This window comes from Mercenaria mercenaria, chromosome 19, assembly GCF_021730395.1.
Source record: "Mercenaria mercenaria strain notata chromosome 19, MADL_Memer_1, whole genome shotgun sequence".
Classification (NCBI taxonomy): domain Eukaryota; kingdom Metazoa; phylum Mollusca; class Bivalvia; order Venerida; family Veneridae; genus Mercenaria; species Mercenaria mercenaria.
In genome coordinates, this window is record NC_069379.1 from 37,709,360 (window position 1) to 37,726,120 (window position 16,761).

At 35.8% G+C, this 16,761-nt stretch overlaps 1 protein-coding gene across 2 annotated transcripts in view; it reads left to right on the forward strand.

Annotated features, from left to right (window-relative positions):
• Positions 1-1,191: 1,191 nt before the first annotated feature.
• Positions 1,192-16,761, forward strand: part of LOC123542209 (mothers against decapentaplegic homolog 4-like) — a 33,049-nt gene continuing 17,479 nt past the window's right edge. The window contains exons 1-6 of one of the 2 annotated variants that reach the window (XM_053531001.1): positions 1,192-1,281; positions 3,283-3,722; positions 7,789-7,963; positions 8,438-8,467; positions 10,300-10,440; positions 10,983-11,093. In XM_053531001.1, coding sequence (XP_053386976.1) covers positions 3,486-3,722; positions 7,789-7,963; positions 8,438-8,467; positions 10,300-10,440; positions 10,983-11,093 — 694 coding nt within the window. In that variant the 5' untranslated portion in view covers positions 1,192-1,281; positions 3,283-3,485. The remainder of the gene's footprint in view (positions 1,282-3,282; positions 3,723-7,788; positions 7,964-8,437; positions 8,468-10,299; positions 10,441-10,982; positions 11,094-16,761) is intronic. The other variant, XM_053531002.1, reaches the window with a different exon arrangement.

Below are 16,761 nucleotides of genomic sequence, written 5' to 3' on the forward strand. Positions count from 1 at the left end.
ACGGTAGGCCTAAAGTGCGAAAATCGCGAAAATCGCGAAAATAAGATATTTTCATTAAGATACCTATCATTTAAATCGCTTGAATCTGGTATATACCGGAGTCTGTAATTTCTCACAGGCGTTTCTGGTCAGTGTCGTGATTTAAATGTAAATACAGTCTAACCTGTCTTAAGCAGCCAGCCAAGGGAAGCAGACAATTTGGCCGCTTAAGCCAGGTGACCGCTGATCGGAGGTGCAGCCAGTATATGTATTTTCCAGACTTCTGACCAGTCTATAGCCTTTAGGCCCATTTCTTTTTGGGTTTTCTATTATTATTTTACCAGGATACAATGACGTGCATTTGCCTTCGCAATACGAATGGTATTCTTAGCAATCTAAAACTCCGGCGTGGTTTTTTTACTAAAAAAATTGTTACAGACAATTTTCCAACTTCAAAACAAGTTTGTTTACAATTTTCGCCATTTTGGTAAGGGAAGCTACTCTCGGCGCTTATTGTCTACGCTAAATCTAAGATTGCCGTTACGTTCCGTAAAAGATAGAGTGGTTTATATTTTTTTCAAACACAATTTCGTATAAATTTAATAGTATTTTGATGACAAAAGTATAAAAAATCACAAATATTATGCTACTTATTAGTTATCGAGTATTATCTTTAACCGAGGTCAAACTGTGAACAACAAATTTGACACGAGGTGACACGTTAATTGCCGATAATTACTGGCCATTTGATCATAACAAAAGGGGATTACACCTTTGGTTATCAGTTTTAATTGAGAAGCTCATGTTATTTTGTCGTTCTTGTGGTGAAGTCACGCGAAACTTAGCAACCACGTACTTCTCAAAATCGGGTATCTTCGGCGATTATTGCCTAAAAATAATTGGTTTTGGAAGAAAAATGGCCGCTGAAAGGGGTCAAATACGGCGGTCGGGAGGCAATTTCGGTGGCCGCTGGCCGCGGACGGCAGGTGGCCGCTGAATAAAGTGATAAAATAGAGGAAAATCCGTCGGGGGCGTCATAAAATGGCCGCTGAACGGAGGTGACCGCTGATCGGAGGTGACCGTTAGTACAGGTTAGACTGTATAAAATAAAGAAGGAATTAAATTAGTATAATGCAACCTAAGCTGAGGACTTTCTAGTCGATCTAAATTTTAACAGTTCACCGGCGGAAATAAATATTCGCAATTAACATACGCATGCGTAATACGGTGTTTTGATTTCCCCGCGTAAGAAAACACATAAATTGACTAAACTTTTTCGTATTTGTTCCTTACAGAGAAGCGGTAAGACAAAAAACAATGCTCGTAACTTATAATTATGACCGATATTTTTCAGCGATAATGGTTCCAAATTCATCAATGCGCCTGATTTTGCAAGAAACTTACTCAAATGGCCTGTCAAAAATCCAACCCCATGCATGTCAACTGGCTCCAGTAAGTCTGTGATTGTCAACAACAAAGAGAGACATTTTGTCAGTGATTGTAGATGTTCTTCTTTTTTGTTATATTCAGTAATGTAAGTGTAATCCCATGATCAGGCTTTTCATTATGATAAGGAGCGTTAAATGTTTCAGCAATGTAAAGCTTAAAAAAGAATGACCGCACAAAAAAACTGTTCTGTTGATTTGACCGAAGTATTAAAGGTGGATAATCAGATTTTGGCCATGTAACAGATTTGTTCGAAACTTTAGCATCTGATCATTTACACTCATTTATGTTCACTTAACACTTAATACAAATTAGATTTTCACTGGAGTTATTTTTAAAATTTCATTTTCTTATCCTGGTTGCCCAACCAAGATAAGAGTTATTTTATCATAAGTATAAATTTGATAAACATACTTTGCCTAAGGAAATGTATAAATATTAGACATATTGTAATATATTTGTAAAATATTTGCATTAAAAATTATGTATTTAGATGGAATTCATTAGAAACGCAAGTTTGAAAAATTATTATTACCTCCCTTTGCCTATCTCGGTTGCGCAACCAAGATAGATTGGAAATAAATGAATTCTGAAGCTACACACAGCTTTAAAACTTGCATTTTGGTTCAGATTGTTCAATAGTTGATAGGTCTATCAAATGCAAATGTAAAACTAGACATTGTATCGAAATAAAAAGAAATACCCAGCTTTTTATATACTTTCATATTAAAGGGGAGTAATTTTGTATTTTAAAAAAATAATAAAATATACATTTCAAATAGGAATCTAACTCGTATGTAATTGGTCTTTTTGTTCCTTAAATAATTCTCTACCAGAATATACAAAAAGTAAAAAATGTAATTAAATGTTGTTTAAATGTGATTGACCACCTTTAAATACACAGAATGGCAACAGGAGGTAACCTCGCGTAAGTTTGTGTTACCACATTATCTTATCTGTTTATCTGGTGGTGTGCAAAACAAATATTTTTACATCGTTTGAGAATTGGATCGGAATTTTTAATAACTTTTTCGCTCATTTTAATTTTTGATAATTTTTTCACTCATTTATGGATTTTCAAAATTCAAAAAGGTTTGAAATACTTAAAATTTTCGTATTCAAATATCTTTTTTAAATGTTTTAAATGACATATAATTTTAATAGCGGATTAGTGATATTCAAAACTTTTAGAAAAACACTGTAAGTTAAGCGTTCATAATTAATCCATTTTATTTCGAAACAATAATTAAAACTGATTAATAAATTGCTTGTTTTATAACCTTTCCATTGATAAAAAAATTATTGATATAATTTATGTTTTAAGAAAGTTTAGGCCATTAGAAAAACATCACTGTTCACAAAAAAACATGTACGCACGGCATATGCCCACCCGATCACTGTCTTATCAGTTCTAAAAATAGAAAATACAACAGATTTGTATACAAACACGATCTCTCCTATAGAGAGCTTTGTGCAGAGGTGCTGTTTTTGGGCCATATATGCCATGTGATGTTGGCGAGATTTGCTCTATATGCCTTTCAGATTGCTGATCTATTTATTTTTATAGGTCTTTGATTTGACTTAGTAGATCTAATGGCTCACATAATAATAATAATAATAATTTCATTACTGATACATATGTAACCTTGAATGGGGGGATGGGGTTTGAAAAAGCGAATGCAGTAATGGGTTATTCCATCTGGTCAGAAATGATTAATGTAAAAAAAAGGTGCTAAATGTAAAGCCTTAACTTAAGTAGCTTCAAAAAGACTGATGGAAAGATTTTTTTATGTGGTATTCAACACTAGCTTTAAAAAAAAAAAAGATTGAAAATTTACTTTTTTCATTATTTTGCAGAAGATTCAAGACCAGCAGACATTCCATCAAGAAAATGTAGTGGTTTAAAGTGAAAATGAAAGTCATTTTTGGCTTTATGAAAATGTGACATTTTATGTTAATGACATAACAATGTTAACCAGATTTCAGCTGAAAGTTTCGAGCAGCTGAAACAAGGACTTTGTTTCTTTATCATCCATCTAATTGTTACAAACATTTCTATAATGTCACATTCTGCACCGACCAGCGCTGATGCTTGTTTGAGTATCGTGCACAGCTTAATGTGCCATCGTCAAGGCGGGGAGAGTGAGTCCTTCGCTAAACGTGCCATAGAATCACTTGTGAAAAAGTTGAAAGAGAAACGAGATGAACTCGACAGTTTAATCACAGCAATAACAACAAGTGGGGCACATCCGTCTAAATGTGTGACAATCCAGAGAACATTGGATGGAAGATTGCAGGTAGGAATTTCTTGGTTTTAACCCTTAGCCTGCTAAATTTCTAAAATGGACTGGTCCATCATTCAATTTGGGCAATACCATTTATTATTCGAAGGGGTGTTCACGGAAAATTTACTGACAGAATAGCGAACAGTGCAGACCATGATCAGCCTGCACGGATGTGCAGACTGATCTTGGTCTGCACTGGTTGCAAAGGCAGAATCTCTTGCCACCAGCAGGCTTAAGGTTAATTCCCTTCAGGTTGAAACCATTTGGGGATTATAGGTTTGTGACTCATCAGTCAGTCAATAAGAAGCATTTGAACAAATTTGAAAGAGGACTAAATAAGAATGCTGCAGACTGAGTTCTGGGATGATCTGTCTAGCAGTTCATGAGAAGAAGTTGTTTAAAGGGTATTTTTATTTTAAACTTCGGCTCTCTCTGAAATCAGTTGAATGTAACAGTTTGACCAAAATTAGGAGAAGACCTTATGAGGATGCTACAAACACAAGTTGATGATGATCCATCAAGCATTTCATGAGAAGAAGTTGTTAATAAATCTCTCTTTTAACAGGGTTAGCCAGGATTTTCTGAAGGCATATTGCAGAAGGATATTTTTGACGGGCAAAGGGGTGGGTGCGGGAGGGGTGTCCCCTCGCGCATGGGGGGTATGGGGGTTACCCCAGAAAATTTTGTGTTACTACAACTCATTTTGGTGCATTCTGGTGCATTTCAGAGTGAAAAACATAGTGGTATTTTCAGTGATTAATAAGAATCATTTACATGTACAACAAGAAAAGATATTAGGTCATAAAAATCCTATGGAGTTTATTTGTTGAATGACAAAAGTTCATCAATTTTATGTTGCTAAAATGTTCCTTTACTATTTATTGTACATAAAACAACACAATTTTAGCACTGCACACATATCTATTTGTATTTTTAAGTTTATTTCTTCTATTCCCGCAGAGTTTATTTGCTGAAAACTTATCCATTTTAAGTTTTTAGCTCACCTGTCACAAAGTGACAAGGTGAGCTTTTGTGATCGCGCAGCGTCCGTCGTCCGTGCGTGCGTCCGTGCGTAAACTTTTGCTCGTGACCTCTCTAGAGGTCACATTTTTCATGGGATCTTTATGAAAGTTGGTCAGAATGTTCATCTTGATGATATCTAGGTCAAGTTCGAAACTGGGTCACGTGCGGTCAAAAACAAGGTCAGTAGGTCTAAAAATAGAAAAACCTTGTGACCTCTCTAGAGGCCATATTTCTTAATGGATCTTCATGAAAATTGGTCAGAATGTTTATCTTGATGATATCTAGGTCAAGTTCGAAACTGGGTCAAGTGGGGTCAAAAACTAGGTCAGTAGATTTAAAAATAGAAAAACCTTGTGACCTCTCTAGAGGCCATATTTTTCATGGGATCTTTATGAAAATTGGTCAGAATGTTCACCTTGATGATATCTAGGTCAAGTTTGAAACTGGGTCACGTGTGGTCAATAACTAGGTCAGTAGGTCTAAAAATAGAAAAACCTTGTGACCTCTCTAGAGGCCATATTTTTCAAGAGATCTTCATGAAAATTGGTCAGAATGTTCATCTTGATGATATCTAGGTCAAGTTCGAAACTGGGTCAACTGCGATCAAAAACTAGGTCAGTAGGTCTAAAAATAGAAAAACCTTGTGATGTCTCTAGAGGCCATATTTCTCAATGGATCTTCATGAAAATTGGTGAGAATGTTCAGCATGATGATATCTAGGTCAGGTTTGTAACTGGGTCATGTGCCGTCAAAAACTAGGTCAGTAGGTCAAATAATGAAAAAACCTTGTAATCTCTCTAGAGGCCATTTTTTTCATGGGATCTGTATGAAAATTGGTCTAAATGTTCATCTTGATGATATCTAGGTCAAGTTCGAAACTGGGTCAGCTGCAATGAAAAACTAGGTCAGTAGGTCTAAAAATAGAAAAACTTTGTGACCTCTCTAGAGGCCATACTTTTGAATGGATCTTCATGAAAATTGGTCAGAATTTCCACCTTGATGATATCTAGATCAAGTTTGCAACTGGGTCACGTGCCATCAAAAACTAGGTCAGTAAGTCAAATAATAAAAAAACCTTGTGACCTCTCTGGAGGCCATATTTTTCATGAAATCTTCATGAAATTTAGTGAGAATATTCACCTTTATGATATCTAGGTCACATATCTTCAAAAACTAGGTCAATAGGTCAAATAAAAGAAAAACCTTCTGACCTCTCTAGAGGCCATATTTTTCAATGGATCTTCAAGAAAATTGGTCAGAAGTTTCATCTTGATGATATCTAGGTCAAGTTCAAAACTGCGTCACATGAGCTCAAAAACTAGGTCACTATGTCAGATAATAGAAAAAACAACATCGTACTCAAAACTGGGTCATGTGGGAACAGGTGAGCGATTCAGGACCATCATGGTCCTCTTGTTGAAAGTGTCAACTGTTTGTTGTACATACATGTAAACACAATCTGAGACTGTCATCCAGGGAAACGCCGGTTTTGATTTTGGATCAATGCCTGATTTCCTTTGGCCATTTGGCATGGCTGGGAGGGATTCTGAAATTGTGAACGTGGCCGAGTGGTAAAGATCGCTGGCTTCAAAACACTTGCCCCTTATTGTTGTGGGTTCGAGCCTCACTCAGGGCGTTGAATTCTTCATGTGAGGAAGCCATCCAGCTGGCTTACGGAAGGTCGGTGGTTCTACCAAAGTGTCCGTTTGTGATGAAATAATGCACGGAGGGTATTTCAAACTTTTCTCTACAAGTTCTATTTTGAAAGTGACGACAGAAAACATTAATTCTTGCTTTGCCTTTTTGATATTCCGCTCCAGAAAACACATTTCATACATATAAAAAACATTAATATTACGGCGATAATTGTTCAAAAGCATTTTACCATGCTGCACAATTTTTGACTTAATTCTTTACATTGCCTTTCCTTGATTGCGAAAAATATTCGGACGATAATTGTTGAATCATCTGTCATTATATATCTAATGACATGTATAATCTTAAAACTTGCGAAAACAGTCACTTTCGTGTACACATCACAAGATACCGCCTGTCAACGGTTTTAAAGGCGGAGCTACGATGAAATTTACGTCACACGTTCCACATATAGGAAGCTGTCATTGGTTTATCGGTTATCTTAACTGACATCGCTTTACCTAAACTATCGGGTAAGCACGTGGAAGCTTTTCGAATACACTATCGGATTAATCGGGGTGTTAATGACATGTCGCTTCGGCAATTAAGGGATGACGGGGGAAATAAGGGATGTCGAAAATACAGCTTAAAGTCTGAAGGCATGTCGCACGCGACAGGCGATAATAGCCTGGAGAGAACCCTGAACTTTATTTAAAAGGAAACTACCTCCAAAATCATTTTGTTTCATGTAAGTGCAGAAGTGCTCAATCCCATTTTCGTGAACAGTTGCTGTTTTCTGGTTTTCTCTGTGTGGGGGGGGAGAGATACATGCATATTTATGTTTTTGATTATGTTGCATTCTTTGTTCCCAGCAGTTGATATGTCCTTTACTTTAGTAATAGTGAAAAATATTCAACAGAAAAATATGAAATCCATATTATTTGAAAGTATTATTATATTTTATTTGTTCTATGTTTGATAAATGTACATGTATCTGAACTTGTTCTGTAGTAATATTTAAATGCATCTGTTACATATATCGTGAAAATGTATGTGTAAGTGACAACTGTAATTGAAAATAATGTAAAAACTGGAAAAATAAATTGCATCAACCTAACTTATTCATGATTTAGATCATCTTATAGTGGTGTTTTAAATAATTCATTAATGTCCATAGAGAGCATGGATTATATAGCAAAATATTTCAGGATTTCGGTCGATTTAACCAACTTTAAAAATGTCATAACTTTTTTGATTTTTGAGATATTGAAAAAAAGGGTAACAGTTCTGGAAAGCTTTCAGAGAGATCTTTAAAACTATATAAAGAAATCTGCAATGTTTGCAACTTTGAAAATTAGCTGGGGTTGCTACCTTTAGTAACGATTAAGAGAATCAAATTTCAATATATGCCTTATTACAGGTTGCAGGAAGAAAAGGGTTTCCACATGTCATATATGCCAGAATTTGGAGGTGGCCAGATCTTCACAAAAATGAGTTGAAACACGTGAAGTATTGTCAGTATGCATTTGATCTGAAACAAGACAGTGTCTGTGTCAATCCCTATCATTATGAAAGAGTTGTCTCTCCTGGAATAGGTAAGTCAATAAAATTATGCAGAGTAGTCTTCCCTGGGGAAGATAAAAGGTCAAACAAATAATGGAGTCTTGTCTCCTCTGGAAGAGGTAAATGTCAATAAAATGATGGAAATAGTTGCCTGTCATGGAATGGTTTATTTTCAAGGGAAAGAGTTGTTTCCGCTGGAATAGGTAAGAGCCAATAACATAATAGAGTTGTATCCACTGGAAGGGGTGAATGTTGATAAAATGATTAGAGTTGCCTGTCATGGAATGGCTAAATGTCAGTAATATAATGTAGAACTTTGATGAACAAGTATTTGTTAGAACTAGGTTTCAATTTCACTTAGAGAAATTTTATTGACAAAACAATAAGTATGTTCCATTGATATTATCTTAAATTATTTTAAAGCATAATTTTTGATGTGCTTTTTTAGTAATATGTCTGTGTAAAAATTTGAAGAACCTTGAACAAAATTTTATTTCTTTCTACAGATCTGTCAGGGCTGACAATACAGCATGCAGGTAAGGGGGCGTTTTTCTATTATTTATAAATCTTAAAGATGTCCGCCAGCTTAACTGAATAGTTAAGAGTGAAGATCTTAAGATCGAGGGGTCATGAGTTCGATCCCCAAGCAAGGTGTTTGTTCTCCATGATTATTTTATAAAAGGTCTTGTGTCTGAAATCATCCTCCGCCTCTGATTCTTGGGGGGAAGTTGGCAGTTACTTGTGGAGAACAGGTTGTTCTGGTACAGAATCCAGGAACACTGGTTAACAGCAGGCACTGGTTACATGTACCGGCCTGCTGTTGTCAGAAAAACAGCGTTAAACCCAAAACAACCAAACAATCTGAGAAGACATTCCATCTTTGTGAGCCAATGTTGTAAGAGTAGAAAGAGCTTAGGACTAGAATCCAGAGGTCACAAGTTAAAAGTTATGGTGACTGTAGCGGATGTTAACGGTGGTGTTTTTCTTTAGCTCACCTGAGAACAAAGTTCTATTGTGATCACTCACCGCCGGTGTCCAGCCGTCCACACTTTCCTTTAAACAACATCTCCTAAACCACCAGGCCAATTTTGATGAAACTTCGATGGTCCTCTTTAAAAATTATTCAAAGAATTGAATTCCATACTGAACTCTGGTTACCATGGCTACTGAAAGGAAAAACTTTAAAAATCTTCTTGGTCCAAAACTGCAAGGCATAGAGCCTCGATATTTGGCATGTGACATCATCTAATGGTCCTCTGTGAAGATTGTTCAAATTATGCCCCTTGGGTGAAAGGAGGCCCTGCCCCAGGGGTCCCAAGTTTTATATAGACTTGTATAGGAAAAAACTTTAAAAATCTTGTCTGAAACCACTTGACCTAGACCTTTGATATTTGGTACGTAGCATTGTGGTCCTCTACCAAGATTTTTCAAACTATTACCCTGGGGTGAAAAGAGGCCTTGTCCCGGGGGTCCAAGTTTTACATAGACATATAGGAAAATACCAAAAATCTTCTTGTCTGAAACTGCAAGGCCTAGGCTTTTGATATTTGGTACATGTATGTTGCATTGCCTAGTGGTCCTCTGCCAAAATTTTTCAAATTATGCCCCTTGGATGAAAAGAGACCCCGCCCTGGAGGTCACTTGTATATGACATATGGGAAAAAATACTTCAAAAATTATCTGATCATATTGCCTAGACTGTTTGATTATAATTACCTGTGAGCTTGACCTACTGAACTGACCTTTTTCTTGTTTTTTAAGATACAGCCTTGAAATTTGGATGACATATACAGTTTTGCACACTGATCTTAACACTGACTTTCATTGACCATGAATGTGACCTTCTGACCTACTTTCTTAATATCTTATCATCAGTTTGACATTTGAAACATGTAGCTCATATTACTCAGGTGAGCGATCCAGGATCATCATGACCCTCTTGTTTGTCATTTACATTTGATACATGAGATTAAAATAAAATGTCAAATCGCGGGGGCCCCTTGTGTGAACGCTGTGATTCCTTGTGACCGGCCATCACGAACATGTTCATGACCATGAGGTTCAGTCTGGTATTCAGCCACCACGACTGACCACCTGTAATAATTTTGTACTGCGAGGGTTGAAGGGTTTTTGAAGATTGTGCGTTGGCTATACTGTAGTTGACAAGGTCACATGCCTACCATTTCTGTTACTATTAGACTTGTCAAGATGTCCTCCAACACCTGTAAAGCAATACACATACGGTCACCTTGTATTTTCAAATGTTCTTAAAGGTCTTTCGTTTTTGTGATATTAAATCCAGTAGAAAAAAAACACAAAAGTCTTTCAAGATGGAGATAAACTTTAATATCTGTGAAATGTATTGCAGCACCACCGTCACGTCTTGTCAAAGACGAATATGGAAATGAGATTGGGTCGGCTTCGGGTCTTGACAGCGGGACGTCGAGTGACCTGTCACAAACGGTTCAACATCCTCCAGTCGATGGATTCAGCAGAATGTCTGGAATGGGTACGAGTCTTTGATTTATTTTTTATTTGTACAAAATTTAATATTTTCATCTGTATAAAGCCTTTCAATAATGTGAAAAATTTAGGTGGTTGAAAATCACTGTCTGAAAAAAGGTTTTCATGTTCCTAATTTGGTTTAAATGTTTTTCACTAAGTCTATTTAATTACATAAAACCAATTTTGTTTTAAAAAAAAATTCACTCCTCATTATTGAAAGACGGCAGTCTTAGTTTTATGCCTGCAAAGATTAGCAAGAGTAGTTTCCCTTTTCCAAAATGGTGAACAGGTCTAAAAACCTTTTTTGGAAGTTGGAAAATTGTCAAAACCTGTGTGTGAAGTATAGGTGGCCCAGGGGTCCCAAACATGTACAGTATAATTGTATTTTCTGTGGGAAGTAAGATAGAAGATGTTTTATAATCATTTGTTTTTGATAAAATCTGATAAAGGGCATTTGGAAATTTCAATAGATTCTTGTTTCAGCTTTCGTTTTGCCATAGATATATGGTGATTAAAATGAATAACCAGATAAAACTATTTAACTAGGACCCTCATCCTCGGCCAGTGTTGGTCCAGCGGGGCAGATAACAGACCCACGAGTAACTGGGGTCATTTCCAACCCCATGACCTCTATATCAGCAAGCGGGAGTCGAATCAGTGAGTCTAGGCTTGACGAGTGCTTGAAACTTACTAACACATCTTTATGGTAGTACGCTGAGAGAGCTCATTTAAACAGAAATTCTATAACTGTGTTGGTTTATGTTCAATTCCATGTTTTTATATTAAATTAATGTATACAGCCAAAGGCGCACTGTATGAAATAAGAACCTGCCTGGCATGTAATAAGTAATAAACTCATTAACCCTTGCCATGCTTGATACGATTGATTCAGCCTTTGTGACCAGTGTAGATCATGATCAGCCTGCACATCCATGCAGTCTGATCAAGATCTGCACTGTTCCCCATTCAGACAGTATCATTTTGGTGGTAAGCACCCCTTTTAACAGTTAATGGTACTGTCCACATTGAAAGATGGACAAACTCATTATAGAAATTTAGCAGGGTAAGGTTTGAAAACATTGAACACAGCCAAGCAATGTTATGGCAGACTTGGTTTGAATGAGTTTTTAGCTCGACTATTCAAAGAATAGTCTAGCTATTCTACTCACCCTGGCGTTGGTTAAAGTTTTACATGCAAGTTACTATCTCCAAAACTAATGCAGATATTGATTTGAAACTTCACATGTGTCTTCGGGGTTATAAAACTAGTTGATAGCAGCAAGTCCCATAACTCTGACTTTCCTTTGGCCAAATTATGCCCCCTTTTGGACTTAGAAAATTCTGGTTAAAGTTTTGCGTGCAAGTACATACAACTATTTCTAAAAGGCATATAGATTTGAAACTTATTTTTTCTTTTTCTAGATCAATAACCAACCTCACTGGGTCAAGACCCATAACTCTGACATGTATTTTGAGCAAATTATGCCCCCTTTTAGACTTAGAAAATTTTGGTTAAAGTTTTACATGCAAGTTACTATCTCCAAAACTAATGCAGATATTGATTTGAAACTTCACATGTGTCTTCGGGGTTATAAAACTAGTTGATAGCAGCAAGTCCCATAACTCTGACTTTCATTTTGGCCAAATTATGCCCTCTTTTGGACTTAGAAAATTCTGGTTAAAGTTTTGCGTGCAAGTACATACAACTATTTCTAAAAGGCATATAGATTTAAAATTTCTTTTTTCTTTTTCTAGATCAATTACCAACCTCACTGGGTCAAGTCCCATAACTCTGACATGTTTTTAGCTCGACTATTCGAAGAATAGTCTAGCTATTCTACTCACCCTGGCGTCGGCGTCGGCGTCACACCTTGGTTAAGTTTTTGCATGCAAGTACATACAGCTATCATTTAAAGGCATATAGCTTTGAAACTTATTTATTCTTTTTCTAGGTCAATTACCAACCTCACTGGGTCAAGTTCCATAACTCTAACATGTATTTTGAGCAAATTATGCCCCCTTTTGGACTTAGAAAATTCTGGTTAAAGTTTTACATGCAAATTACTATCTCCAAAACTAATGCAGATATTGAATTGAAACTTCACATGTGTCTTCGGGGTTATAAAACTAGTTGATAGCAACAAGTCCCATAACTCTGACCTTCATTTTGGCCAAATTATGCCCCCTTTTGTACTTAGAAAATTTTGGTTAAAGTTTTGCGTGCAAGTACATACAGCTATTACTAAAAGGCATATAGATTTGAAACTTATTTTTTCTTTTTCTAGATCAATTACCTACCTCACTGGGTCAAGTCCCATAACTCTGACATGTATTTTGGCCAAATTATGCCCCCTTTTGGACTTAGAAAATTCTGGTTAAAGTTTTGCGTGCAAGTACATACAGCTGTTACTAAAAGGCATATTGATTTGAAACTTATTTTTTCTTTTTCTAGATCAATTACCTACCTCACTGGGCCAAGTCCCATAACTCTGACATGTATTTTGAGCAAATTATGCCCCCTTTTGGACTTAGAAAATCCTGATTAAAGTTTTACATGCAAGTTACTATCTCCAAAACTAATGCAGATATTAAATTGAAACTTCACGTGTCTTCGGGGTTATATAACTAGTTGATAGAATCAAGTCCCATAACTCTGACATGTATTTTGGGCAAATTATGCCCCCTTTTGGACTTAGAAAATCCTGGTTAAAGTTTTGCGTGCAAGTACATACAGCTATTACCAAAAGGCATATAGCTTTGAAACTTATTTATTCTTTTTCTAGGTCAGTTACCAACCTCACTGGGTCAAGTTCCATAACTCTTAACATGTATTTTGAGCAAATTATGCCCCCTTTTGGACTTAGAAATTCTGGTTAAAGTTTTACATGCAAGTTGCTATCTCCAAAACTAATGCAGATATGGAATTGAAACTTAACATGTTTCTTCGGGGTTATTAAACTAGTTGATAGCATCAAGTCCCATAACTCTGATATGCATTTTGGTCAAATTATGTCCCGTTTCGAACTTAAAACTCTTTTGATATTTAACATTTTGGGTAATAATTCCCTGCTTCTGTGACAATATTTCGAATAGTCGAGCTTGGCTGTCTTACGGACAGCTCTTGTTTGAGCAAATTATGCCCCCTTTTAGACTTAGAAAATTTTGGTTAAAGTTTTACATTCAAGTTATTATCTCCAAAACTATTGCAGATATTGATTTGAAACTTCACATGTGTCTTCGGGGTTATAAAACTAGTTGATAGGATCAAGTCCCATAACTCTGACCTTCATTTTGGCCAAATTATGCCCCCTTTTGGACGTAGCAAATTCTGGTTAAAGTTTTGCGTGCAAGTACATACAGCTATTACTAAAAGGCATATAGATTTGAAACTTATTTTTTCTTTTTCTAGATCAATTACTAACCTCACTGGATCAAGTCCCATAACTCTGGCATGTATTTTGGGCAAATAATGCCCCCTTTTGGACTTTGAAAATTCTGGTTAAAGTTTTACATGCAAGTTTCTATCTCCAAAACTGATGCAGATATTGAATTGAAACTTCTCATGTGCCTTCGGGGTTATAAAACTAGTTGATAGCAGCAAGTCGCATAACTGATATGCATTTTGGACAAATTATTCCCACTTTTGAACTTAAAACTCTTTTGATATTTAACTTTTTTGGGTAATATTTTCCTGCTTCTGGGTCAATATTTCGAATAGTTGAGTTTGGCTGTCTTACGGTCAGCTCTTGTTCATGTGGTAATGAAATATGCAACACGGCGCATTATGCTTAACACCAGCTTTAGCGGTATACTGTTGTTGTAAAATTGAATATACTTTATGTTTCCCAAGAACCAGAAATCATACAAGCACTGAGTCGATGTAGGGAGACTGCCTATAAGTAGATATTAGATATGCAAGATCAGATTTGAAAGTATTTTAGCGCCTTTAAGTGTACAACTTACAGTGGTTGGGATATGTAATGTTTTGTTTAAATGAGGTCTCAAGTTCTACCATGATTGCCAGCTCTTATAGATTTATCTCCCTTGCTACTCTACTGGAAACAATAAGCTTTTAAGAGTTGTCTTTCTTGCTATATTGTTACTATAATTAGAAATAACTGCTAGTAAGTGTTGTCTCACATGGCAACAGTACTGTTTCTATAATTAGAAGTAACTGCTAGTAGGAGTTGTCTCCATTTACAATATTTTTCTATTTATAACCTATGTAAACTTGTTAAGAGTTGTCTAAGCTTTATCTGTTCACCAATCTGACTAAAGTACATATCCTATTACGCTACGCTTAGGATCTGAACACGAGCTATTGATAGCCTCGTTCTGACAACCCTTCCGCTAGCCAATCAAAAGCTAACTTACAACATTCTGCAAGCTTAAAAAAGCCTTGGTTTTTGATATCTACAATTCTTACATGTATGTCGTAGGAGGTCAGATATGCTCAGTCTGTAGGGCACTTGCTCTGTAAGCGAGGGGTCCCAGGTTTGAACCTTGGACTGACTTCAAATTTTTCTTACTCTTTGACCTTCTAACAAGTCTTTTGATTGGTTCAAATAAAAATAGATTTGCGAAAATAAAAATAGTAATATTGGAAATCCAAAATATACAGAAGACGAATGTGAATGGGTCGTTAACAGATCTTCGTTTAGATAATCAAGTACTTTAGTCAGATTGTCTGTTCACTACCTTATTCAGTATTAACTAAAAATAGACTGAATAGAGCAGTCTCTTGTAGCAAACAAAATCATGACATACAGCTTGTTAGAGGAGACTGTCCTGTTACTATGTAGAGTTGTGTCCCTTGTTAGCAAGTAACGGAAGTATTTTACATGCTTAGGCCTAAAAAAAGATTGTTTCGGGTAACATGCTGCAAAAAGTTAGGGTAGGTAGGTCGGTAAATTTTTTGGGGGGAGTTATTTTTTTATTAAATGGGACTTTTCAGAATTTTTTTGGGAGGTCAAAAAATGAATACAAATAAGGGGGTTATGCCTTTAGAGCATCAGTAAGTTGATTTCTAACATCACTGACCATGTTTAAAGCGTAAAAAGTGCAGTTTTGCAACTTTCTGTTAAAAAGTTGTAAAAAATTTCTCCAATGCTATAAAAACATTTAGGGTCGGGCCAAAAATTTAGGGTAGGTCGAGATATCGGAAACAAACAATTTTTTTAGGCCTGTTTTAGACTATGTAGAACCCTGTAGGTAGCGGAAAACTTATTTATTGCTACATAAGCTCTAAAAATGTAAGAAATTAATTAAGGAAGAGTTATACAGTAAACTGTTGGATATGTTTTGGATGAATAACGGATGATATTTCAATAAATATAATTATACTAACAGAAGCTTGTCGATTTGAAGTGCCTTGAATTTTACTAACAACGCTTGCATATATAACTAGTAAATGGTTATAATGTTAGAAACCTTTAAATTCGGAATACATATGGTTTTTGGTAAAAACATAATTTCAGTGGGGCATGGACTTGTTGATTTCATACTTGAAAAGTGATAACTTGGTCAGTAATAGATAAAAGAAGAAATTTCAGTTTTTCAGCAGAAGAAAGCTTACATGTGATAAAAAGAAATTTGTGTCTTTAAGAATTGAATTTATTTATGAGAAATAATAAAATGTGAGGCCCTGAGTTTTATCGTTTTTATTCAATATCAGTAATAAATTCAGTATGAAAAGGCACTTACGTAGTGTTAATGTTAGTAATTCTTATTTTTTCATCCAAATGCTGTCTGTTTCAACTGGTCAGTTTTAAGCACACACACAAAACATCATTTGCTGTAGAGATACTGTGAATCTTTTGAGATTTGCAACATTTTCAGTGCAAAGACGCTCAGGATCAGTGTCTTTAATGACTGAAATTAGTTTTTTCTGATATTTTGTGAAATGGGCACATTAAAACTTCTTTCTATTTTTCCACTATAATAATGCAAAATATCACATTGCTTATCGTGGTACTAATATCAACATTCTATGAAATATTGTTGGTCTCTGCCCATCTTGGTTAACCGTATTCACCTCATGTAGACAGTATTCACAGTCTCGTTCAATGCAATGTGATATTTATGATTGTCTTGACATTGCATTGTAGATAGGGATTGTCAAGTTTTGTATTACAAGTTTAGCATTTCTTGCCTACCTAATGGGGAAAGATAAGATTGTCCGGCTGGAAGATCACCTTTTCTTGCATGCTAGACAGGAATTTCCTGTGTTTTTTGCCGTAGAAAAGCTCATCTTACAATCCGGGTGTGTAAGATGACTCGCATACTGTAATTTATGAATGAATGCATAAATTCATACGCATTTCCA